Raw genomic sequence first — 27,597 nt, 5'->3', positions numbered from 1 at the left:
TCACTTAGAAAGTTTTATTTAATGAAAATATTTTGCTATCACATTCAGGAAGACCCCTCCCCCCAAAAAGGATTAAGCAATCTTTCTAGTCTGGAGGCAGAGAACAAAATCCTCACAGCCTGTCTTTCTTTGTTAAAGAACTTGGTCTGTTTTCTATATTCCACTTAAATTATTCATGGACTATCATGGCTAAAAAGCAAGAGTTTTGGTATCATATGAATTTATTTTCCACTATATGCTGCTCACGTTTCTTTCTGTAGAACATTCTTGGACAAGGTTCTTTAGAAGTCCTGTTCGTGTTCTCAGTTTTCTGTTATCTCTGCAGTTTTATCTCCATATTGTCTAGCACATGGTACACCTTTCTTTTGTTTTCACAGATTTCCTGAGTTTCCATCTTTATCCAATTTTTCATGCGTCTCTACTTTTTCAATACAACTGAAATTCTCTGATGTGTTTCCCTTCAATACATTTTGCTCTTCCTTCATTTTCTTCTTAATGTTTTCCATTATTTTTGTTTTAATAACTAAAACATAGAAAGTATATTACTGAGATTAGAGTAAATGAAGGTTTGAAATGAAGACAAAGGGGTAAGGGGGAAATTAGAAAACAAATAAAGGTATTTTAAGAGAATATGAAATGTTACTTATTAGGATGGTAATTTTTTCACATTTTTATTGGAATTTTTTATTTACATTCCAAATGTTATTCCATTTCCTGGTTTCCTGTCCATAAGCCCCCTAACCCAACCCCTCTCCCCCTTCTTCTATGAGGGTGTTACCCTTCTCCAACCACTCCCCTTTCCCACCCTGACATTCCCCTACACTGGAGGGTTCCAGCCTTGGCAGGACCGAGGGCTTCTCCTCCCATTGGTGCCCAACAAGGAGGATGGTAATCATATATATATATATATATATTATATATAATATATATATATTCTGTTTGATTTTGGAACAAGATCTTACTCTACATTCCAGGCTGGCCCTGAATTCACCATCTACCTGTTATCACTACCCAAGTCCTGTGATTTGAGATGTGAGCCATCACCTTCAGCTAAAATTTGAATTTTAAAACGATTACATTCTGTGTTCAAGCATTTCAATTACTCAATAATAATCCAATGTAATGAAAAAGGCATTAAAATATATTTTTTACAGGTTATAAAGGTTCAACATCAGTAGGCATCAATCATTACTTCTCTTAGCATCTGTCTTTTTCTAGTTAGGCACATCTAGTATTGTTTAAAGGAACCAAACAAAGGATGTCATTGCATTTGGACCAAACACTGAACATTACATGTTGTTTTAGAACATATGACCAAACAACATGAAAGTTTTATAAAATCAAGCTTCTGAAGAATTTATGGCATCCCCTCTTCACAAATAAAGATAGATTTCTCTCACATGTTTGTGTCTCACATAGGGTCCTTCCATTGGGAGAAATGATCTCTGTTATATAGACCTAGAACCCATTTTGCACCATCCTGAAGCAAATCAGAGTGTCTGCATGTAGATGTTCTAAATGCAGGAATAATGCACCAATAGTGGTTATGTTCAAGGTAAAGTTTCATTCAAAACAAAATTTGTTTCCCAAACTCTGCCTTAGATTCTTGGAATTGCCCACAGTAGGAATCAAGCAACAAGACAGCTTCCCATTGACCCTTGGGATTTGGCGAGAATGGTTCATTTCTATATGAACATCCTCCTTTCTTAACTCAGATTCTATTTGATCCTACTTAAGTTTTCTTTGGAGACGATCAATCAAATCACAGTGATTGCCTTGGATGGGATAGGATAAAGCACCTGAGCCAATGAATTTTCCCAGCTCCTCATTCTCTGGATCCAGCTGAGAAGACTCATCTTCAGAAGAATCTTTCTCTTCTAAAAGTGGAATCTCGACATTTTCATACAACATTGCAAGCTGCTGTTTTTCCTCAGCTTTTACCAGTCGACTGGAGAAAGATAGAAAGGAACGTAAAGGCAGTTTTTTTAAACAGTCTATCATCCTGTCTTCACACTGCAGCTTTTAAAGTTGCATTTGTATTTATATGGGTGGGGTTGGAAGAAGGCTACAAAGAAAACAGAGGAAAATAGACTCTCTGGATCTGGAGTTACAAGTAGTTGTGAACTACCTGACATGGAATGCTCTTAACCTCCAATTCATCACTATAGCCAAGATAATGAAATATTTTGACTCAAGAGAAATTGCTCATATATGCTGGTAGGTAGAAAACAGAGAAAGAAATACACATTTATGTGAAACTTGAAATTTCTGATTTGGCCTAGCTCCCAGCTGATCCATATCAACAAATGCTCTTATAATTTCAAACCTCATAACTAAAGCAATACTGGGTGTGGAATACATTTATTTATATATATATATATATGTATGTATATATGTGTGTGTGTGTATAAACATACTTATGTACCTAGTTCTATGTTACTTGAGTAATAAAGAATGCTTTGATTATATATATTTTGAGTACAAAATTCAAGCCACTACCAAAATGATACAAAATAAAAAGCAATGCCAAGAAAGCCACAATAAATAAAATGTCAAGATTTTAAATAAATATAGGAAGTTACTGATTATTCCTTTTACAGAGCCTCTAATACCCTGGCTTATACCAGCATGGCTCCTGTACTTAACTGGGGCTGAGGACACAGCTTGGTCAGCAAAAAAGTTTATCTCACAACCCTGAGGACTTAAGTTCAGTCCTCAGCATTCACGTAAAATGTCAGGTGTGGTGGTACGCACATGTAAGGAGGAGACAGGCAGATTCCTGTAGCTCATTGCCACATATCTAACCTAAGTGGTGAGTTCTAAATCCCAGAGAGAGATCCTGTCTCAAAAACTAAGATAAACAGCACCTGAGAAATGATGCCAGAAGTGGTCATTGGCCTCTGGCCACACACAGCAAGCAACATGCCCACTCATACACAGAAAGATGCTATTATTTTATAAACTGTGGCTATTTGGGTATTGATATTTTATAACACTAAATTAAGATATTGTTCATCCTGATAGCGAGTTTTTAAACACTCCCTTAAGGTTTGCACTTGAGGTTGTGTCTCCCCTTTGTCAGTCCAATTCTAAAAGTGGATCTGTGAATTAATTAGATCTTTCTGTGTGATGTGGAAATGGATGACAGTGTTTTACTTTCTCCTGGCATACTTATTTACCTAGTTCTATGTTACTTGAGTAATAAAGAATGCTTTGATGATTAGCTTCATTGTAAAGAGCAGTGATAGAGGAAAAGCAGGAGGATTGAACATCCTAGACCAGTGGTTCTTAACCTCAGTGCCTAGAATCTGTAATACAGTTCCTTATGTTGAGGTGACACCTAATCATAAAATTATTTTCATTGTTACTTCATAACTGTAATTTTGATACTTTTATGAATCATAATAGAAATATCTGATATTAAGGATATCTGATATACAGCCCCAATGAAAGGGTCATTTGACCCTAAGAGGGTTTCTACCCATAGATTAAGAACCTTAGTCCTAGACACATGCTGTGAGATGGCAAATTTTTTCCATTAAATATAGTAGAGATGTAGATTCAGAGTGACACACTGGTCCCAGAAGCAAATTTTAAGAGAATTAAAAAAAATACACAGAAATAAAGATAACTATTTTAATTAAATATTTTCTTTTTATTTTTTTTTGGTTCTTTTTTTTTTTTCAGAGCTGGGGACCAAACCCAGGGCCTTGCGCTTCCTAGGCAAGCGCTCTACCACTGAGCTAAATCCCCAACCCCATAATTAAATATTTTCAAGTGTTGATATGAACGCACACAGTCCACAATAAGTCAAATACCCAATACCCTATACTCAGCATCTTGGTGTATAGATATATTCCCAGCTTAAGGCACTGACAGAATAATGATAAGTTCTAGTCTAGCATGGGCTAAAATACTCCTTTCCATTAGTTAAGTCTTATAAATGTCTTCACTTGCCATACTCAGGTTGACATCAACTTTAAAAGAAGTTTGTACTTTCCTTGGTTATTTTTGAAGGATGTAATAGAATCCTAGACTGGCTCAGAGCCATAAAATGTGGTCCAAGTATGATGCCACTTTGGCTTAATAATTTCAAAATGACCAGGTCATATTTTGAAAGCTCCACACAATGTGATCAAAGCATGTTGTGTGAAATTCTCTAAGTACAAATATATATATATATATATATATATATATATATATATATATATATATATATATATATATATATATATATATATACTTAGTACAAATAAAAACATATATATGACCTGGGGGCAACATTTAGAAGGTAAATAAATCAGATAATTAATTAAAAATAAGAGCTTTACCCCAATATCTACATTCTAAACATCAGGAGGCAAAGTGATTGTCACACAAGTCTGTGGACCTGAGTTAAATCCCAAGGACCCACATAAAAGGCCAGATGTATTGGTACAAACTTATAACCCCAACACTGGGAAGGTTCTGGCATTTCGATTCCACTAAATTTTAATCTAGTCTGGTTTCTTCCTCCTCCACCTCCTCCTCCTCCTCCTCCTCCTCCTCCTCCTCCTCCTCCTCTTTTTCTTCTTTGTTCTCCTCCTCCCCATCCTCTTCTTTCTTCTCTGGCATGACCAACAATCCATATTTTGGCAAACCCTGGTCTGAAAATGTATAATGACCACATTTATTTAGTAATTAGAAAACAATGTCACCATCATCACCATTATCATTATCATCTTTTGAAACAAAACAATTTCCTTGTGTACCTGCCACCTTCTTAAGAATGAATGAGGTTATTTGTTATATACTTACTGTATCACATAGGAGATCATGAGCCCACATAACAGGGCAACGACAAAGGCTATACTTGAAACTGAAATTACATGAACAAGACCAGGTCTATGTGGACTTACTGTGACAAAATAGAAAAAAGTTTGTTAGAAAAAATGAACCAAACACTAAATTGGTAATACTCTTACAAATGACATCCTTAGTTTTACAAAGGTTACAGACATTCAATTTAGGGATGAGACCTAGTTGTAGTTGTAGGTTTCTATGTTAGTCCTCATCTATAATTAGAAGCTTTTATGATGAGGATTGAGTGATGCTCTGATCTATGGATATAGAAGTATGTTATTTTATTGCTGTTAGTTTAGCAGAATAATAGTAGTAGGTTTTTCCTCTAGGAGCCATGACCTATGGAGTCTCAAGTCCTTGGCCATGTTAGCAGTGTCATGCCATGGTGTGGGACTTAAATCCAATTTTAAAAAATTAGTTGGTTCGTTTATAACATTTGTGCCATTACTGCACTAATATATCTTGCAGGTAGGCTGCTGTTGATAGTAGTATTGTAGTTGGTGTAGCTGGGTGATTAAGTATTGTAGTTGTTGTAGCTGGGTGATTAAGTATTGTAGTTGTTGTAGCTGGGTGAGGCTAATGATTAAGTAGAAGAGGAGGCAGAAAGAGTGTAAGAGGCAGAGGTGACGAGTGACTCCACGGAAGCAAGCTTTTTCCAGACACAATAGAGTTGATGTACATATGAACTCATAGAAGTGGTGAAAGGTTTCACAAGACCTGTCCAAATTCAAATCGGGAAAAATCTAGGAAATAAGAAGAGGAAGTAAGTGAGCACAAAGTCTTACCCCTTTCCTCAAAGTTATTTGCAATTGATACCTGCTGGGAGAAGGAAAGTCAGTTCTCTCTAATAAAATGTCACTGTGCATAACAACCACACTCTGAAATAGGCCCCTAAACCAGGAGAAGCTGGCTAACACAAGAGATACTCCATGGGGTTTTTATGTGCTTTTGGCTTTGTTTGGGTATTTTTTGGTCTTATCTGGTTTGGTTTGGTTTTTGTTGTGGTTACCTTTGATTTTCAGTCTTTGGGGGCTTGAGAGTTTTTATTATTATTATTATTATTATTATTATTATTTGTTTAGAAAGAAAAAACATGAAGGAGGGAGGTTGGGAGGATCTAAGAGAAGTTCGGGAGGAAAAATTTGATCAAAATATATTGCATACATTTTAAAATAAAAATTAACTTTTTAAAAAACTCTAAGGCTAAATTTTTATATCAGGTTTGCAGTTGAAGATGTAATCTCTCCCCCTTTCTTCACCTCCCTTTCTTCTCTCTCCTCTCTCTCTCTCTCTCTCTCTCTCTCTCTCTCTCTCTCTCTCTCTCTCTCTCTCTCTCTCTCTCTCTCCTGCCCTGTCATGCTTCCCCTGCTCTTATAGACTCTCCCTTTAAAGCTTGAATTCAAAATAAATATTCCTCCTTAGATTGATTTTGGTCATGGTATTGTATCACAGAAACAGAAAAGTAATATACATGGTGAAGGAAGATAAGAGTACTCTTCAAGATGCTGATACTTTTTACCATACCTCCACTAAGGAAAGGTCCCTCAATATTGCTGACTTAATTGGAGGGTCTGTCCTGATAAGTTAACCTGGCCAGGGTTCAATCTTTTAAATCTGAGAAACAGCTGGAGAAGGGAGGGAAGGGAGTCAAGGAATAAACATCTTTTTTTCCCTCATCTTCCTTTGCTTTCTTTCTTTCTTTCTTTCTTTCTTTCTTTCTTTCTTTCTTTCTTTCTTTCTTTCTTTCTTTCCTTCTTCCTTCCTTCCTTCCTTCCTTTCTTTCTTTCTTTCTTTCTTTCTTTCTCTCTCTCTCTCTCTCTCTTTCTTTCTTTCTTTCTTTCTTTCTGCCTTTTTTCCTTCTTCCTGCCTCTTCCTCCTCCTCCTCCTCCTCTTTTAAATAAATATCAGTTTTAAAGAGGAAAAAATACTGCCAGGCATTCTAGAACACATTTTTAATTTCAGCACTAGTAGGCAGAGACACAGGGATCTCTGTGAGTTCAGAGCCAGCTTAGGCTACATAGTGAGATGCTGCCTCAAAAATATTAGCATGGAACTGCCCATCCCATATGAGCAGGATCAATTTTAAGGCTAGAGCAATGGCTTATCAGGTAAAGGCTGTTGTCACAAACCCAACAATCTGAGTTTAATTCCCAGGACCTACAGAGTGAAGGAGAAAACCAAGTCATGAAAGGTGCTCTGATGTCCATCTATTCACAAGCACCATAGACACAGAGACATAGGCTCATTTTAATTCATTAATAATGCTCAGTTTTAATAATTTTTCAATTTCACTTCTGCAAACTCCAGACGTCCTGCATTTGGTCACTTCCTATCTAAGTCCTCATTCTTACACTAAGGATGTACTACTATTCACTAACCTGTAGATTTGCTGACCCATAGCAACCTGTAATCTGTAGATAAACTGACTCCTTGTCCACTTGACACTTACTGTAATGGTCTTAAGTTGTAAGATGTTGTGATAAAAGGAAACTACAGGGCAATTCATGGTACAATCCCAGATACCTTCATTCCAAGAATTAGATCTGGGGCTTGGATCTGCTGCGAACATATGAATGGTCTCTGAAGGATTAAGTGCATCACTTTTCTCTGTTGATGAAATTTAAAATACAAAAAAAGAATTATTTTTTGCACAGATCAACAAAAGCAATTGGTAAAGTACGTATATTGGAAAGGGACCTATAAGTCCTGAACACTTAAGGACACTGACTTTTATGACACATGTGACTCTCATTTCCTGTTGCTACACTGGTGCCAATAGAACTGAGCAATAGCCCTGATCACTTTGATATTCAGACCTCAGAAGAAACAGTCAACCAAGCCTATGACAGCAATAAGAGTACAAAGAATATGCTAACTACTTATGTGCATGTGGGAAATAGGGTCCACTCGGTGGTCCTGCCAAACTTTCCATATACCTTCAACTGTTCACAATGAAACACTACAGGGGAGAAAAGAACATGGGCTACTGATAGTTTAGTTACAATATGAACTGGAAACTGGCTACTGGCCTGGGCTGGAGATAAAGGTGACAGACCTTCATCCTGTCTTCAGCACACACCTTTAATCCCCACACTAAGGAGGCAGAGGTAGGCATAACTCTGTGAGTTCAAGACCAGCTTGGTCTACAGAGTGAGTTCTCAGACCAGCCAAGACTCCATAGTGAGACCTTGTCTCAAAAAACAAACAAACAAAACAAAACAAAAAAAACCCAAAACACAAACAAAACAAAAAACCCCAAAAACAAAAAACAAAAAGAAACCCCAAAACCAAAAAATCCCCCAAGCCCTAAGATAAATTAAAAAGGTATACATTATTTGTACTTCAATGTTCTTGATTTAAAAAAAAATCAAAGCTTTTGTTAGAAAAAGGACTTCAGTGACATCCCACTGAGACCACTCTTCCATTTTTAATTTTTTTATTAGATGTATTCCTTTACTTACATTTCAAATGGTATTCCCTTTCCTAGTTTCCTGTCCATAAGCCCACATCTCCACCCCCTCCATCACATGAGTGTTCTCCTTATCCACCTTGCTTTCTGCCTCCTGCCCTGACATTCCCCTGCACTTGGTGGGGGGGAGGGGTCCAACCTTGGCAGGACCAAGGGCTTTCCCTTCCACTGGTGCCCCAACAAGGCTATTCTCTGCTACATATGCAGTGAAGTCCTGGGTCAGTCCATATATAATCTTGTGGTAGTGGTTTAGTCCCTGGAAGCTCTGGTTGGTTGGCATTGTTGTTCTTATGGTGTTACAAGCCTCTTCAGCTCCTTCAATCCTTCCTTTAAGGTGATCCTCCCCCAAAGGTGATCCTGTTCTTAGTTCAGGGATTTGCTGCTAGCATTGACCTCTGTATTGGACATGCTCTGGATGTGTCTCTCAGGAGACATCTATATCCGGTCCCTTTCAGCATACACTTTTTAGCTTCATCAATCTTATCTAGTTTTGGTAGCTATATATATATATATATATATATATATATATATATATATATATATATATATATGGGCCACACGTGGCGCAAGCTCTGAATGGCCCTTCCTTCAGTTGCTGCTCTAAACTTTGCTTCTGTATCTCTTCCTATGGATGATTTTTTCCCCTTTCAAGAAGGAGTGGGAACATCTGCATTTTGGTCATCCTTCTTGAGCTTCCTTGGGTCTGTGGATTGTATCTTGGGTAATTCGAACTTTTTGGCTAATATCCACTTATCAATGAGTGCATACCAAGTGTGTTTTTCTGTGATTGGGTAACCTCACTCAGGATGATATTTTCTAGTTCATTCCATTTGCCTATGAATTTCATGAAGTCATTGTTTTTGATAGCTGAGTACTCCATTGTGTAGATGTACTACATTTTTTTGAATCCATTCCTCTGCTGAAGGGCATCTGGGTTCTTTCCAGCTTCTGGCTACTATAAATAAGGCTGCTATGAACATAGTGGAGCATGTGTTTTTGTTGTATGTTGGAGCATCTTTTAGGTATATGCCTAGGACAGGTATATCTGGGTCTTCAGGTAGTGGAATGTTCAATTTTCTGAGGAACCTCCAGACTGATTTCCAGAGTAGTTGTACCAGTTTGCAATCCCACCAACAATGGAGAAGTGTTCCTCTTTCTCCACATCCTCTCCAACATTTGCTGTTCCCTGAGTTTTTCATCTTAGCCATTTTGACTGGTGTGAGAGGAATCTCAGGGCTGTTTAGATTTGCATTTCCCTGATGACTAAGGATGGTAAACATTTCTTTAGGTGCTTTTTTTGCCATTCGATATTTCTCAGCTGAAAATGTTTTGTTTAGCTCTGTACTCCATTTTTTAATGGGGATATTTGGTTCTCTGGAGTCTAACTTTTTGAGTTCTTTGTATATTTTGGACATTAGCCCTCTATCGCTTGTAGGATTGGTAAAGATCTTTCCCCAATCTGTTGGTTGTTGTTTTGTCCTAATGAAAGTGTCTTTTGCCTTACAGAAGCTTTGCAGTTTTATGAGGTCCCATTTGCAAATTCTTGATGTAGTGCATAGTCCATTGGTGTTTTGTTCAGGATATTTTCCCCAGTGCTCATGTGTTCGAAACTCTTCCCCACTCTTTCTTTTATTAGTTTGAGTGTATTTGATTTGATGTGGAGGTCCTTTAACCACTTGGACTTAAGCTTTGTACATGGTAATAAGACTGGATCAATTTGCATTCTTCTACATGCTGACCTTCAGTTGAACCAGCACCATTTGTTGGAAATGCTATCTTTTTTTTCCATTGGATGGTTTTATCTCCTCTGTCAAAGAAAGATCAAATGACCACAGGTGTGTGGGTTGATTTCTGGGTCTTCAATTCTATTCCACTGATCTATCTGCCTGTCTTTGTACTAATACCATACAGTTTTTATAACTATTGCTCTGTAATACTGCTTGAAGTCAGGGATGGTGATTCCGCCCAGAAGTTTTTATTCTTGAGGATAGTTTTTGATATCCTGCGTTTTTTGTTATTCAAAATGAATTCGCAAATTGCTCTTTCTATCTCTATAAAGAATTGAGCAGGAATTTTGATGGTAATTACATTGGATCTGTACATTGCTTTTGACAAAATGGCCATTTTTACTATATTAATCCTGCCAATCCGTGAGCATGGGAAATCTTTCCATCTTCTGAGTTCTTCCTCAATTTCTTTCTTCAGAGGCTTGGAGTTCTTGTCATACAGATCTTTCACTTGCTTGGTGAAAGTCACACCACAATATTTTATATTATTTGGGACTTTTGTGAAGGATGTCATTTCCCTAATTTCTTTCTCATCTCCCATTGTTATAACTGGCTGATAACATTAGCTGTGAGCTTTCACTTTCTCTTCCCTATGCTGCACAAAGAATTTTAGGCAGCCTAATCACATGGAAGCAGTATGTGTTGGAAGCCCCTGAGAGGGAGAGTCATGCTTTATCTGGATGGGCTGGGAGGCTATGTTTTCAGAACCGCACCACATTCCATAACTTACTGTGTTGGTTTGAATAAGAATGGTCCCCCATAGGTTCATATATTTGAATCCTTGGTTCCCTAATTGCTGGACTGTTTGGGACACATTTTGAAGGTGTAGCCTTGTTGGAGAAAGTATGTCACTTTCTCAAAAGAGTGAACTTTGTTGTTCTGGGCCTAGTCTCTCTCTGACTGAAATTTGCAGATTAGATATGAGCTCCCAGCTACTGTTTCACTATGTTTCCATATCTATAGACACACTCCATGCTCTGCTGATGACCCTGAAACTGTAAGCAAGCCTCCAATTAAATGCTTTTATAAGTTGCCTTGGTCATGGTGTCTCCCCCCCCAGCAATAGAAGAGTAATAATAAGCCACTCACCTAATGAATCTTTTACCCCGAGGGGAAGTTTGTCTCAGCACCTCCCTCTTGAATGTATCTCTTCACTTCTCCCTCTTCAAAAAAATCTATTGAAATCGTTTATATACCTTAAAAACATTTTTATTTCATATACTTATTTCTTTGTGTGCATGTAGTGTGTGTGTGTGTGTGTGTGTGTGTGTGTGTGTGTGTGTGTGTGTATTCTGTGAAATGCATGTGGGAGTCAGAGGTCACTTTGATGGAGCCCATTCTTTTTTTTCTATGATGTGGGTCCAGGGGATCAAACTTGGGGTGTCAGATTTGGGAGGGAACATCTCATTTCTTCAGAGCCTTCTCATGAGCCCTGTTTTTGTATTTCTAAGAGTCACCCTCTTGGAATTTACAGTCATTACCAGCTTACAAAAAATACTGTCAGCCTTGGTAGTATAGTTTAGGAGGTTGAGGCAAAAGGGTTGTAAGTTCAAGACCAGCTTGGGCAATTTAGTGAGTGGGACTCTGTTGAGCCATAATAGGAAGACAATGAAATTATGGGTCATGAAAGGGAAAGGAAGTCTGCACCCTGGCTTCTGAATAAGCCTATGGCCAGCAGAGAAGAAATCCAGTACAATTAGCATTTGTTGTAAAGGCTACCAATACAGCATTAACATTCTTTCATATATACATATTTCATGTTAAAATAACAATGACCTGGGCTTACAGCCTGAATGTACATACTGTTCAGAAGAGCTTTTATTTGGTTTACAGTAAATATTTCCTACCTTCCTGTAACCCCGTAGCCTTCTCATTTGTAATACTGTGAGGTCTCCCTCACAGATTCCCAATGATAAGATAGTAATTTCCAATACTACCAAAATTCTACATCTGACTGTTGTAAGAATAATTGAGCAACAACTTTCCCTGGAGGTATCTGCACTACATTTGGGAATGTTTTTACTTTCTTCTGAGCATCTCTCTTTCTCCTAAGCCTATATTAAAATACTTTTAATAAAATTTCCACTTTTTTATAACCTGGCTATCCCTGAAATGTTCAGGGATATGCTCACAGCACCAAAGTCTAAATATTGATGTGAACTGAATCATAGTTCCTAAAACTCTAGAGGAACTCCACAGGTCATGAGAAAGTCGGGGGCAATGTCTCTTTCATTTGTTCCCCAACACACTGGCACTATCTTCAAATAGAAACAATAAGGATGAGGATATAGCTTAGTGGTAGAGCATGTGGTTCAGCATGAACAAGGCTCTGGGGACAAATTTTAGGAGCACACATAAATACAGTTCTTAAACATCCTGCCCACTTTCAACCTCATAGCTGAAAAACTTGATCACTGTGATGCTTCAACAGATTTCTCTTATGAGTGAGTGACATATCTTCTCATATAAACAATAGCTAAGAGCTCCAAGAGAACATTCATGACTCTGAGCAATTCTGGTGGAGAACTACTTCCTTCCTCTAGCTATAGAACCTATAGCCACGAGCAGAAGTCCATGCCTCAGCAAACTATTAGCAGTAACTGATAAAACAGGTTCATGTTCAAGTAGAGATGAGAACACAAGCCTTCTCACAACCTGACCCTAACTCAAGCTTCACACTCTGGTCATGGTATGAACAAGCAACACAATCATAGCTATGTTTTAAAATTAGTGGTGTATTTGGGACTAATGGATGTATTTACTGTATTAGTTTATATACTTCTATACTTTGACATTTGAGGGCCTTCCCGACCCTGCATATACTACTAGACAAGGACCAGTTAACTTGTAAAGATGGGAGAGCTCATCTTTATGTACGAACAAACCAACCTAACCCAGTGAGCAACCATCCTTAGACTGCAGATGACTGTTCAGCTGCCCTTATTACTCTAGGGCCCAGCACTGGATAAACTTGGAATAGCTCTTGAGCCAACTGAAACTATTCAAACTGCTTGACTGTCAGGCTTCTTATCATGCCTTAGGTTTGCTTGTGAACGTAAAAATAAAAGCTTTTGTCTGCATGCCCTTACTCCTTCTTCCTGATCCACCTGCCACACTCCACTAAGTACCCCTCCCACTTGGCATTTGTGAATATAAAATTTCTTCCTCCATCAATCACTACAAGAATTTCTGGAAAGGTGAGATGACAAAGGCTGATTGATGATATGCTTACAAGTCCAGAGTCAAATTATCTTGGACTATTTTTACCCTTTCAATAGTCACTTATTACTCGCCTCTGGTGTGACCTGACACCTTTCGGATCATTAAGTAGATATTTGAGCCTTTGGTAGATCTTTGAAATGTACAGACAGACAGACACAGCTTTAGTTTCCATGAACAAAAGGGCAAAGGATGCTGTCCGATAACATCTGACGCCTGTAGTTGAGATTTATCCACTTCGCTCTAAGCCATCTTCCTGATATTTTTGCCAACACATTTGAAAAGTGTCTTGATTATCTTTGTCCTATGACTATAAAGTTCATGAGACTGTTACCACACTGGAATATGGAATTTGAGGAAACCTGAGTCTGTGTTCTCAGAATATGGATACTCATATTTGGCTCCAGAATAAACTATCTTTTATGCCTTTTGAGGTGAGCATTATGTTATTTTCATTGTCTCATTTCCATAACAGCATAACTTAAATGCTGGATTCAACCAAATCCTAGGCACATTGCAAGACAAGATAGTTCAGTCCAATTTTAACTCTCACCCCTCATCTATGAAAGCTTATTTTTGCAGCAGATGAAGACTACCAATATCCATGATTGGTCAAAATACAAAGGCTAAGTGATTATGGGGAAACCAATCAGAAATGGCACATCTATAACACAAGTACACATAAGACTCAGATAATATCTTAGAAGATGAGGTATAAGAATAGTAACAGCCAAAGGATCAGAATGCTGCTGCAATATAGTATCTTCTAGACATGACAAGAAAGATGCATCCATGAAGTCTTAACAATACAGTCACTTAAACAATACTTGCCTAATGATAATGCCAATTGACTAATAACCTGGAATGGAGAAATTTCACAAACCCCAGCCCATAGACAAAGAACTGCAGGCAATCAATGGCTATGGAGATAAGCAATATCTGATTTTTCCAGGGACCAGCCTCCTCATTAGTTATCCAATCCCAAGTGGTCAACCTTAGACAGATGTGCCTATGAGCAGCACTAAATGGATTCAGAAATGTGTGTGTGTATGTGTGTGTGTACTTGTACATGTGTGTTAACATTAATAATTAAAGAAGTAGTAAAATTTCTAGGGGGTGGTAGTGGAATGTGGCAAGAATTGGAGAGGAGAGGGATGGAAATAATGTAAATACAATACTCATGTAGGACATTCTCAAAAAATATACATTTAACTATATAAAACAAGAATGCTAAGTGAGGAATCTACTCCTGACAGGCATTTAGCAAACTTTTAGCATTTAGGAACTTCTAAGGTGGGAAGAACAGCAACGTAGAAAGCTGGCTTTTGTTTTAAATAGGACTCTGCAGCAGGCAGTCCTGGGAAAGCTCTAAGCAGAAAATCCAAGAGAGGAAAAACTCCCACCAAGGCTGCGAGGAGGTCTGTTTTAATATTCTGCATTGTCCAAAGGGAGGTGGAACTCTAACTCAGCTTATTCCCTGTGGTCTACAGTCTCTTTGCTAATCTCTAGTGAGCACCAGGGGGCACCATCACAAATCCAACTGTTCAAAAGGAGTGGCTTTATCTACTTTTTGTTAAGGTGGCATCTAGACTAGTGATCACACTCATTGGTGCTCTCCAGAGTCTCACATTGTATTAGTCTTGGATTCCACGTGTACTACCAGGTCCCTTGACTCACCTTTATTTGTGTGGAATTCTGATGGTTTCAAAGTTGGTCTAGCTAGAAGGCCATTGGAGGGGACCCAAGAGAAGACACTGATTTAAGACAGAGTTGGGAAAATGGGGAGTTATTTTGGTAATAGACAAAGAAGTCAACAGAGTATCCAGATAGCTAAGATGATAAATGTTAGTAAATCCACCCCAGTATCTAGCAGATATTTAAGTTGATTATCTAAATCAAGGTCTTCTCTTTATATCTGGTGCTTAAGTTTATGGTTGGGATTTCAAAAATATAACACCTTAGTTTTGCAGACTCAGGAACTGAAAAGCTTCCTTCTAGGATAAGGGCATGGAAAGACAGAGTTGAAAGCTATTGTAGTCTATCACAAAGACAGAGGGCCAGAACCAGTGAAGCCATCAATAATGGCCTTTCCTCAGACATAGATGAGGTGTGACTATATCATTGACAGAGCCTTTTCCTTGTATAGAAGTGAAATTTCATATCTCCTCTTATGAGGGGATGAACGGACATGACTTCAAAGATCATCAGGCTCAGTTCCATTGTGTTAAGAGAAACCAGTTCTTATCTTTGTTGTTATTGTATATTTTTTGGTTTTTAGACAGAGTGCCACTAAGAATCCCTAGAGCCTGGAACTGAAAAGAAATCAACCTGCCTGTACCTCCTGAGTGCTGGTTCTTAAAGCGTGAACCACAAAGTCTAGCCAAATGATTTCTTATCATCTTTGAATTACATAAGCAACTCTTCCTGGCTAGCTTTCAAAGTGCTGGAAGGTGTTGTGTACACTGATGTGGGAGGAAAGACCTTACCAATGATCGTATCTAGCACTGGGCCCTGCATGCTCCAATTATGATCTTCTAAGCAACAGTAGTACAACAGTGGCAAGACGTAGGTATACCAAATGTAAGCCTGGTGCCCAGTGAGTCCAGAAGAGGTCCCCTGGGACTGCTTTTATAGAGAGTTATGAGCTATCATGTGGGTTCTGGGAATCAAACCTGTGTCCTCTGAATAGCAGCCAGCACCCTTAATCACCAAGCTATCTCTCCAGTCCTGCACCTACATTTATATCAATATATTTGTGCTGCTCTCAACTAGGGTCAAAACAGCTTCTTATCACAGTACACTGAAGTAGAATCTTCTATTTCTTTGGAAAGTTAGTTATGTCTAATGATATTTTGCTGGGGCACACAGGTGAAACAATAGCTTGCTAAAGCAAACACATGAAAGACTGTTTTCCTGAAGCAGACAGGGGTGAAAGGGTGTTTGTATATAGCAAACACATGAAAGGACCCAGGAGGAAGAAGTATAAATATGAGCCCACAGATAGTGGGAGATGAGAACTGAGGCTTGGTTTGCTCCACCTCGTTATTTTTTGTTAGCGACAGGTATGTATTGGTTTGCCTTACACAGCACTGTTGAGCTCAACTTCTGTTGAGAGAAATTTGCCCAAGAACTGCTTGTGAGTTTCCTACAGCAGCTTGCTGCCTCTGTGGACTCACCTTAGGCTGGTTGGTGAGCCTGGTGGTTTCTTTAGGCTTAAACTACAGTTGTTGGTTTCATTTCTGGTGTCTGCCTGCCTAGAACTGGCCTGCAGCTGCTGAATCACATTTGGTGTTTGCTACAGGACTGAACTGTTGCCAAAGAAGATTGAGTTGCCCCCCACCCCCAAAAGAACTACTGTTGAACAGGTCTACTTCCCTCATATCCTAATAATGTTTCTCTTCCACTACCTCTGCTAGGCTAGAGGAGAGGTTGAACCATTATTAAAAGTATGTTGCAAAACTTTATGCACACAGTATACGGTGGTTAATGCACAGATGCATTACTGTTCAAAGTGGTAATAATAAATGCTTACGGGTACTTGGGTATAGATGGTATACCTGTTCTTAACCCCTTGCACACACATACACCTTAACGTTTAGGGAGCACCATGGAAGAAGAAAGCCTGAAGGTGGGAGGCATGATGTGAAATGTTATCCTTGGGATGTGACAGGTTTGTTGCCCACAAACTCATAACAGTTGTGATTATCTGCATACACTTAATCCAACATACATCCAATATGGAAGAAGAAGGGCTTCTAAGGTCTCATACCAACTGAGGATTTTATTGGAAGTTGATGTTTGTCAAGGGGTATAAAGCTTTTCTTTATGATTGTGTCCTCTGGTAGGTTCCCAAACTTTCATGGGTGACTCCACACCAGGGACTAACTAGACTTAGAGGTTAAAAAAATAATTAAAAGTAAAAAGGAAGACAGAAAGCTTGGAGGAGGGGTAACAGGGGTACTGTGCTGAGGGAGAGCCACAGAGAGGGGGATGAGTATGTGCAGGATACATTGTATATACATATGAAAATTTCAAAGAATAAATACAAGCTTAAATTTAAAAAGATAAATGTTTTTTGCCAATCTATCCCTGAGCTAAGGATGGAACTTAGAACCTTATGCTTCTGTTCTACTGGTGAGCTAAATTCCCAATGCCATGTTTTTTTTTTTTTGTTTTTTTTTTTCTTAAATTAAAAACCACAGCCTAGGAGACAAATGGTATGTGCCTATAGTTCTAGCACTCTGGAGGCTGACTTGAGAGGGTTGTGAGTTGGAGGCTAGCCCAAGCTGCATAGTGAACCTTGATCTTAAGCATTAAGCTCAGAAAATACAAATAATTATAAATAATGCAGTAGGCGGTCCAGACAGTGCCCGGATCTGAAGGGACCCGGTCACACAGCTCCTTGCATGCAAATCCTGTGGGAGGGAGAGCTAGACTTTCAGAGGGGCAGACATGCCTGGGAAACCAGAGGAGACTACTCTCTGCCCACATTTCTGATTCTAGAGGAAAACGCCTAGCGCCATCTGAGCCCCCTGTGCACAGGGTCCCGAGTGAAGGTGGGGCAGGCCCTTCTGGTTGCTGCCCTCACAGAGAGCTGAAACCCAGATCTGAGAAGCAACTCCAGGCCTGAGACCAGAGGTAAGACCAACTTTTCTGTTCCAAGTGACCTGCCTGGTGGACTCAGGACTCAAAAAGGCAAAATTCCTCTGGGACTAGGCACTTGTGGTTTCTAGCTGGGCCGGAACCTCGCTGATCCCGGCCCACAGCTCCCTGCTCCCAAACCCCCATGGAAGAGAGAGCTCACCACCCAGACAGGTGGGCACTCCTGAGACTGCAGGGCAGGAGAGACCACCAGTACTGCCCACCCCACCCCACATCCCTGGCCCAAGAGGAAACTGTATAGGACCTCTGGGAACAGGAAGATAGGGGCACTCAATGCGGAGGTCCAGACACCACCCAGATCTGAAGGGTCAAACAGCTCCCCGCAGCCAAATTCTCTGGGAGGGAAAGCTAGACCTTCAGAGGGGCAGACATGCCTGAGAAGCCAGAGGAGACTACTCTCTGTCCACATTTCTGACTCTAGAGGAAAATGCCTAGCACCACCTGGGCCCCCTGTGCACAGGGTCCGGAGAGAAGGCAGGGCAGGTCCTTCTGATTGCTGCCCTCATGGAGAGCTGAAGCCTGGCTCTGAGAAACGACTCCAGGCCTGAGATCAGAGGTAAAACCAACTTTTCTGATCCAAGTGACCTGCCTGGTTGACTCAGGACACACAACCACAGGAACACCTGAAGACCAGTACACAGGAACGAATACATACCTGAAAGCAGAACACTCTGTTTCCATAACTGGCGGAAAGAGAACAGGAAAACAGGTCTACAGCACTCCTGACACACAGGCCTATAGGGCAGTCTAACCCCTATCAGAAATAGCAGAACAAGGTAACACCAGAGACAACCTGATGGCAAGAGGCAAGCACAGGAACCCAAGCAACAGAAACCAAGACTACACGCCATCACCGGAGCACAATTCTCCCACCAAAGGAAACACTGAATATCCAAACACATCAGAAAAGCATGAACTAGATTTTAAATCACATTTGATCATAATGATGGAGGACTTCAAGAAAGACATAAAGAACCCTTAGGGAAATGCAGGAAAACACAAATAAACAAGCAGAAGCCTATAGAGAGGAAATGCAAAAATCCCTGAAAGAATTACAGGAAAACACAATCAAACAGGTGAAGAAATTAAGAATGGAAATAGAAGTAATAAAGAAAGCACAAAGGGAGACAGCCCTGGATATAGAAAACCAAAGGAAGAGACAAGGAGCCGCAGATATAAGATTCACCAACAGAATGCAGGAGATAGAAGAGAGAATCTCAGGAGCAGAAGATTCCATAGAAATCATCGACTCAACTGTCAAAGATAATGTAAAATGCAAAAAGATACTGGCCTAAAACATACAGGAAATCCAGGACACGATGAGAAGATCGAACCTAAAGATAATAGGTATAGAAGAGAGTGAAGACTCCCAACTCAAAGGACCAGTAAATATCTTCAACAAAATCATAGAAGAAAACTTCCCTAACCTAAAGAAAGAGATGCCTATAAACATACAAGAAGCCTATAGAACTCCAAAAAGATTGGAACAGACAAGAAACTCCTCCCATCACATAATAGTCAAAACACCAAATGCACAAAACAAAGAAAGAATATTAAAAGCAGTAAGGGAAAAAGGTCAAGTAACATATAAAGGCAGACCCATCAGAATCACACCAGACTTCTCACCAGAGACTATGAAAGCCAGAAGATCCTGGACAGATGTAATATAGACCCTAAGAGAACACAAATGCCAGCCCAGGTTACTGTATCCAGCAAAACTCTCAATTAACATAGATGGAGAAACCAAGATATTCCATGACAAAACCAAATTTATACATCATCTTTCTATAAATCCAGCCCTATAAAGGATAATAAATGGTAAAGCCCAACATAAGGAGGCAAGCTACACCCTAGAGAAAGCAAGAAACTAATTGTGTTGCAACAAATTAAAGAGAAGACAAGCACAAACATAATCTTACATCCAAACATGAATATAACAGGAAGGAACAATCACTATTTCTTAATATCTCTCAACATCAATGGATTCAATTCCCTAATAAAAAGGCATAGAGTAACAAACTGGATACGCAATGAGGACCCAACATTTTTCTGCCTGCAGGAAACACACCTCAGAGTAAAAGACTGGAAAAAAACTTTCCAAGCAAATGGTCTGAAGAAGCAAGCTGGAGTAGCCATTCTAATATCGAATAAAATCGATTTTCAAGCAAAAGTCATCAAAAAAGATAAAGAAGGTTACTTCATATTCATCAAAGGAAAAATCCAGCAAGATGAACTCTCAATCCTAAATATCTATGCTTCAAATACAAGGGCAACTACATACGTAAAAGAAACCTTACTAATGCTCAAAGCACACAGTGCACCTCACACAATAATAGTAGGAGATTTCAACACCCCACTCTCATCAATGGACAGGTCATGGAAACAGAAATTAAACAGAGACATAGACAGACTAAGAGAAGTCATGAATGAAACAGATTTAACAGATATTTATAGAACATTCTATCCTAAAACAAAAGGATGTACCATCTTCTCACCACCTCATGTTACTTTCTCCAAAATTTTCCATATAATCGGTCATAAAATAGGCTTCAACAGATACAGAAAAATAGAAATAATCCCATGTGTCCTATCAGACCAACATGAGCTAAAGCTTGTCTTCAATAACAATAAGGAAAGAATGCCCACATGTATATGGAAGTTGAATAATGTTCTACTCAATGATAACCTGGTCAACACCAATCCAATTCTTCAGAGAGTTAGACAGAACAATTTCCAAATCCATCTGGAATAACAAAAAACTCAGGATAGCTAAAACTATACTCAACAATAAAAGGACTTCTGGGGGGATCACTGTCCCTGAACTTAGGCAGTATTACAGAGCAATAGTGAAAAAAAACTGCATTGTATTGGTACAGAGACAGACAGATAGACCAGTGGAATAGAAATGAAGACACTGAAATAAACCCACATACCTATGGTCACTTCATTTTTGACAAAGGGGCCAAAACCATCCAATGGAAAAAAGATAGCATTTTCAGCAAATGGTGCTGGTTCAACTGGAGGTCAGCATGTAGAAGAATGCAGATTGATCCATTCTTATCACCTTGTATAAAGCTTAAGTCCAAGTGGATCAAGGACCTTCACATCAAACCAGATTCACTCAAACTAGTAGAAGAAAAAATGGAGAAGAATCTTGAACACATGGGCACTGGAGAAAATTTCCTGAACAAAACACCAATGGCTTATGCTCCAAGGTCAAGAATTGACAAAGGGGATCTCATAAAACTACAAAGGTTCTGTAAGGCAAAGGTCACTGTTGTTAGGAGAAAACAGCAACCAACAGATTGGGAAAAGATCTTTACCAATCCTCCAACTGATAGAGGGCTTATACCCGAAATATACAAAGACTCAAGAAGTTAGACTGCGGGGAGAAAAATAACCCTATTAAAAAATGGGTTTCAGAGCTAAACAAAGAATTCACAGCTGAGGAATGCCGAATGTCTGAGAAACACCTAAAGAAATGTTCAATATCTTTAGTCATAAGGGAAATGCAAATCAAAACAACCCTGAGATTTCACCTCACACCAGTGAGAATGGCTAAGATCAAAAACAGGTGACAGCAGGTGCTGGCACGGATATGGAGAAAGAGGAACACTCCTCCATTGTTGGTGGGATTTCAGACTGGTACAACCATTCTGGAAATCAGTCTGGAGGTTCTTCAGAAAATTGGACATTGAATCTTGGGCATATACCCCAAAGATGCCCCAACATATAACAAAGACACATGCTCCACTATGTTCATAGCAGCCTTATGTATAATAGCCAGAAGCTGGAAAGAACCCAGATGCTCTTCAGCAGAGGAATGGATACAGAAAATGTGGTACATCTACACAATGGAATATAACTCAGCTGTCATAAACAATGACTTTATGAAATTCATAGGCAAATGGATGCAACTGGATATTGTCATCCTGAGTGAGGTAACCCAATCACAGAAAAACACACATGGTATGCACTCATTGAAAAGTGGCTATTAGCCCAAATGCTTGAATTACCCTAGATGCACAGAACACATGAAACTCAAAAAGGATGACCAAAATGTGAATGCTTCACTTCTTCTTTAAAAGGAGAACAAGAATACCCTTGGCAGGGAATAGGGAGGCAAAGTTTAGAACAGAGGCAGAAGGAACACCCATTCAGAGCCTGCCCCACACGTGGCCCATACATATACAGCCACCCAATTAGATAAGATGGATGAAGCAAAGAAGTGCAGGCCGACAGGAACCGGATGTAGATCTCTCCTGAGAGACACAGCCAGAATACAGCAAATACATAGGCGAATGCCAGCAGCAAACCACTGAACTGAGAACGGACCCCCATTGAAGGAATCAGAGAACGGACTGGAAGAGCTTGAAGGCGCTCGAGACCCCATATGAACAACAATGCCAACCAACCAGAGCTTCCAGGGACTAAGCCACTACCCAAAGACTATACATGGACTGACCCTAGGCTCCAACCTCATAGGTAGCAATGAATAGCCTAGTAAGAGCACCAGTGGAAGGGGAAGCCCTTGGTCCTGCCAAGACTGAACCCCCATTGGAAGTGATTATTGGGGGGAGGGCGGTAATGGGGGGAGGATGGGGAGGGGCACACCCATATAGAAGGGAAGGGGGAGGGGTTAGGGACCGGGAAAGGGAATAACAATCGAAATCTAAATAAACAATATTCAAGTTAATAAAGATAAAAAAAAAACTAGCCTAGTTGCTGGCCTATAATCCCAGCACTTAGAAGGTTGATACAGGAGAATCGGGAATTCAAGGTCATCCACAGTTATTTTGCAAGTCCGACACAAGGCTAAGCTTTAAGACCCTGTCTCAAAAAACTACACACACAAAAAAATATCTAATCAAAAACCCAAACCTACATAGCAACCAAAAAAAAAAAACATCTCCCTGGGTCAGGGAGATGTTGGCCTGGAAACCAGGAAAGGGAATAACAATTGAAATGTAAATAAGAAATACCCAATTTAATAAAGCTGGAGGAAAAAATAAAGAAAAAAATAACGCAGTATATTTGCAAAGTTTCTGTATCTTGACCATGTGACCAACCTCAGACATGTAGAGTGAATTACAACTGATGTCATTCATAGGATCAGGATAGGCCCAAGGTGGTTATGCACATTAATTAAAGAGAAGGGAAGTGGGAAACAATTACTAGCCTTTAATGAGAGGCACATAGTGCACTAAGGCACAGAGTATTTAATTTCCTATCAAATGCCTGTCTACATTCTGTGGACTTCATTGCTAACAAATACTCAAGGCATATTCATACATACACACCTTACCACACATCATCACAGATACACAAAATATACATATATATATACATATATATATATAGCACAAACACATATGTACACAGAAAAATATACCCCATAATAACAGTACACCACACACACCACCACCACCACACATCTGGCTTTGATCCTCAGTTCAATAAGTTATGCAAAGACTTACGTGCTGGGATTTTTACTTGTGTTGGTCGAAGTATTGAAAGGAAGCCTCTGGATTGTCCCATAGAAGAAGTTTCAGATGTTTCTAACTGTCTACTCCCTTGAAAAGAAAACTTGTAGCAGTGAAATGTAATTAACTTCTTTTTATTTCCCTGGAAAAAAGACTTTTATCCCCCCTGAAATAAGGCCATTGCTGAAGCTACCTGATGAGTCTGTTGTTTTCTCAACAGTGTAAGGGAAGCAGACATGAAGTAGGCCTTCCAATAAAAACCAAAATAAAAACACAGAACTCCAAACCTTGTGCATTCCTCTAACATTATAAGTTCTTTTTCATACACAAGAAATACTTATCTAACAGCCCAGTGGCTGGAGCAGTGGAATGTTTGGGTTCCGAATTAGAGCCCTCCACTGTGAGGTCAGCTTAACTGCCCCAGAATTCCTTCACAGAATTTGGGCAGTCAAGGTGACTGAAATAAGCCAGATGTCCTAACTGTGAGGCAGACAGGGATGAGAGCAGATTCAAGCCTTCAGGGAAAATGCAGATTAGGGAGAAGGCAGACAGGAATCTTGGTTCAGTGTGGTACTGAGGAAGAAGTGACAGAAGCTAGCTGTGACATCACACATGTGTAATCCCAGCATTTAGTGGGTAGAGCAGTTTGAGGCCATTCTTAGCAATATAACAAGTTAGGGAGTTCAAAGCCAGCTTGAGCTACGTGAGACCTTGTGGCAAAACAAACTAACCACAGCAATAAAACCTAGAGGGCTACATAAAGTAGCAGAGTACAGGATCAGTTTTTTTTTTAAAGTCTAGATTCTAAACCATTTATTCTTTCACAATTTCTTATGCTTATGGAAATATATTACATATAAAGCATACATAAATATTCAAGTACCTTTATCATAATTCTTCTGCCAACTCCCTTCTTTAAACTTAATTCCTCTTAGACTTAAATATAATTACATCACGTACTACTTCCTTTCTTCCCTACTGCTGCTCCTCATGTTCCCCAAACCTCAAACTGATAGTTTATGTCTTAGTTAGGGTTTTACTGCTGTGAAGAGGCACCATGACCAAGGGAAGTCTTTTAAGGACAACATTTATTTGGGTTGACTTACAGGTTCAGAGATTCAATCTGTTATCAAGGTGGAAGCAGGGCAGCACCTAGGCAGGCATGATGCAGGCAGAGCTGAGAGTTGTAGATCTTCATCTGAAGGCTGTTAGTAGAAGAATAAATTCCAGGTAGCTAGGGTGAGGGTCTTAAGCCCACTCCTTTAGTGACACATCTACTCCAACAAGGCCATACCCCCTAATAGTGCCGCTCCCTAGGCCAAGCATATACAAACCATCACATTCTACCCCCTGGTCCCTATAAGCTTGTTTAAACAATACATGAGTCTATGGGGGCCATACCTAAACATATGATAATGCAAAATACATTTAGTCCAACTTCCAAAGTCCCCGTAGACTATACCAGTCTTGACAATGTTTAAAAGTTCAACGTTCAAGGTCTCTTCTGAAATTCATCACAATCACCTAACTGTAATTCCCAAAGCAAGTCAGGAACCAGCTGGACAAAGTCCAAACTCTGCATCTAATGTCTGATGTAAAGTGGTCTTCAGATCTCCAACTCCCTTTTCATCTTTGTTGACTGCAACAAACTTCTTTCTCTTGGGCTGTTTCCACTCCCTGTTAGTGGCTTTCCTCAGCAGATAGCCCATGTATCTGGCATGTCAAACATCTTGGGATCTCCAAGGCAACTTCAGTGTTATAGCTTCTTGTTTCAATGTCTGGGATCCACACATGATCATCTCCTTCTTCCAAAGGGCTGGCATCATTCCTTCTGCTTTGCCCTCTGTAGCACTTGCTCTAAGCGCAGGTTGATCACTCCACTGTTGCTGCTGCACTTGGTGATCATCCCATGGTACTGGCATCTCCAATATGCTGGGGTTTTCAGCTGCAACTAGGTTTCACCAATAGCCTCTCATAGGTTCTCTTCATGGTGCCAAGCCTCAAATCTTTTTCTTGAATTCTTCAGTCCTGGGCCATCTACCGCAGCTGAGACTGCAATTTCACCAATGGTCTTCTATGGCTTCTCACAGTGCCAAGCCTCAGCTGCTTTTCATGACCCCTTTATGCCTTCAAAACAAGTACCACCTGGGTGACTCTTACACATTACCAAGTACAGTTGCTGCAGGAGGTATAACTTTGCCTATCTCTGGAACACAACTCTCGGAAAACACTTCACAGATAGCCATAGGGAGAAGAGAAAGTCCTACGTTAGCAAAGTTCTGAGTGATATATGATGTTGACATATGCACGGCCACTTTTAGGACCTATTGAGGAATAGGCAGGACCCCCCTCAACCTGCAGGAGAGAGAGTCTCAGCGACAAGTGTGGATGTTGACTGTGTGTGCAGAAAATGGCCACCTAAGCTTTCTTCAGTGATATTTATGACCTGAAGACTGCTTCCTTACAGAGGCTATCCCTACCAAGATCAGATAAATCCATCTCCTCGATCCATTCATATAATATAAACCCTGCCTACTTATCAGTATATAGTAGCCCTTCCTCCTGTTCAGCTATATGCAATAACTCCACCTCTCAGTTCAGCTCTACTTATGCACTTATGTACACTTAGCTCACAGGTAGCTGAGATTTCTCCAGCCAAGAGCCAGACCACCCAATGCCAGCTTTGCTGTATATCCCTGTATCTGTCTGGTTTTGCTTCACTCCCTTGCTGATCCCACTCAGGTCTGTCCCTGGAGCTATGCTAGATGCATCAGATAAACAAAGGAGTTATCTCTGGCTAATTCTCCGTCTCTCAGAAGTCATTCGTTACCTATAGTTCTTTGTCTAGGGATAGGACCCATGACATATTCTGTCACCCATGTTGGCATGTCTATTGATATTGCCATTGTTCAGATATTGTTTTTACAGCCCTTTCTAGGAGAGATGGCCTCACAGCAAACTTCCCAGTATTCTGCCTCCTACTAGTATTCTACCTCTCTCTGTTCTCTGCTCTCTCTTCTGTGATGTTTCCTGAGCCATTGTTGCAGGGATTGTGATGTAGGGTTGAGGTTTGGTCTGTTGCTATGCATTACAATGCTAAATTATGTATCCCAAGGTCTAGTTGCCCCCAGGCAAGTGAATTTCCACACATATCAGCTTTTGTTGTACGAACCTTGTTCCTTAATTTAAAACTATTGGTTAAGTGAACTGAGACCGGGACCCCCATTGAAGGAATCAGAGAAAGGACTGAAAGAGCTTGAAGGGGCTCGAGACCCCATATGAACAATGATGCCAACCAACCAGAGCTTCCAGGGACTAAGCCGCTACCCAAAGACTATACATGGACTGACCCTGGGCTCCAACTGCATAGGTAGCAATGAATAGCCTAGTAAGAGCACCAGTGGAAGGGGAAGCCCTTGGTCCTACCAAGACTGAACTCCCAGTGAACGTGATTTTTGGGGGGAGGGAGGTATGGGGGGAGGATGGGGAGGGGAACAACCATATAGAAGGGGAGGGGAGGGGTTAAGGGGGATGTTGGCCTGAAAACCAGGAAAGGGAATAACAATTGAAATGTAAATAAGAAATACCCAAGTTAATAAAGATGAAAAGAAAAAAAAACTATTGGTTAATGTAGATGCCTACAGCCTGCAGATGAGCAGAAGAGAGGTAGGCAAGGCTTTAGTTTCCAGGTGTAGGATCTGAGGTAAAGACCATGAGGAAGAGAGAGGAGGAATAATGAAGAAGGCACCTTGGGGTGGGTAGATGTGAGGTCGTGGTCATGAGGGCTGGCCTGTTGGAGTAGGAGCAGCCCAGGTAGAATAATGCAAGTGATATCTCATGATAATTGACAGAGAAGTAGACAAATTAGCATATTGATATCTGCCCAGCTCTAGTGCTTTTAAGGCTTATGATAAAAATAAAGGTTTTGTGTCTTTTATTTGGGAACTAAATGATCTAAGGTGTGTTAGGACCCCACCCCCCTAGTAACATTTACTGTGGCAATGTAGATGTTTCTACTGGGGATAGAATACCCACCATTTGTTGATCTTTGCTCTATGTCCAGCTGTGGCTTTCTGTACCTGTCTGTTATTTGCTGTAAAGAAAATCTTTGATGAGACATGATAGCTCCAATTAT

At 40.0% G+C, this 27,597-nt stretch overlaps 2 protein-coding genes across 14 annotated transcripts in view; both read right to left on the bottom strand.

The window, feature by feature from the left end:
• On the bottom strand, positions 1-27,597 carry C1h19orf18 (similar to human chromosome 19 open reading frame 18). Of its 11 annotated transcripts, XM_063277445.1 has the most exons (7): positions 23,656-23,811; positions 23,457-23,565; positions 7,366-7,449; positions 5,628-5,658; positions 4,798-4,897; positions 1,800-1,948; positions 1-523 (listed from the first exon to the last, which is right to left on the bottom strand). In XM_063277445.1, the coding sequence occupies exons 3-7, from the start codon at positions 7,438-7,440 to the stop codon at positions 372-374; spliced, it is 507 nt and encodes a 168-aa protein (XP_063133515.1). In that variant the 5' UTR covers positions 7,441-7,449; positions 23,457-23,565; positions 23,656-23,811; the 3' UTR covers positions 1-371. The 11 variants fall into 11 exon arrangements, with proteins under 11 accessions (XP_063133515.1, XP_063133477.1, XP_063133492.1 ...); XM_063277407.1 differs by lacking the exon at positions 5,628-5,658 and having other exon boundaries at positions 4,798-4,858; positions 23,656-24,554; XM_063277422.1 differs by lacking the exon at positions 5,628-5,658 and having other exon boundaries at positions 23,656-24,550.
• Positions 24,536-27,597, bottom strand: part of Zfp606 (zinc finger protein 606) — a 43,457-nt gene continuing 40,395 nt past the window's right edge. For 2 of the 3 annotated variants that reach the window (XR_010059570.1, XM_063277356.1), the window contains one exon: positions 27,498-27,555. The gene's annotated coding sequence lies outside the window, so the exon portion shown is untranslated. Of the gene's footprint in view, positions 24,668-27,497; positions 27,556-27,597 lie in introns of those variants that run through there. The other variant, XR_010059571.1, reaches the window with a different exon arrangement.

This window comes from Rattus norvegicus, chromosome 1 (genome assembly GCF_036323735.1).
Source record: "Rattus norvegicus strain BN/NHsdMcwi chromosome 1, GRCr8, whole genome shotgun sequence".
In the NCBI taxonomy this organism is placed as follows: Eukaryota; Metazoa; Chordata; class Mammalia; order Rodentia; family Muridae; genus Rattus; species Rattus norvegicus.
This window is presented reverse-complemented; position numbering and strand designations above follow the sequence as displayed.

Coding starts and splice junctions, on each gene's coding strand:
- C1h19orf18 (XM_063277422.1), bottom strand. CDS start 23,769: ATGTTAGAGGAATGCACAAGGTTTGGAGTTCTGTGTTTTTATTTTGGT. Junction 4,898..7,365: donor ATCTAATTCTTGGAATGAAG/GTATCTGGGATT, acceptor ATTTTGTCACAG/TAAGTCCACATAGACCTGGT. Junction 1,949..4,797: donor ATGATCTCCTATGTGATACA/GTAAGTATATAA, acceptor ATCTTTCTCCAG/TCGACTGGTAAAAGCTGAGG.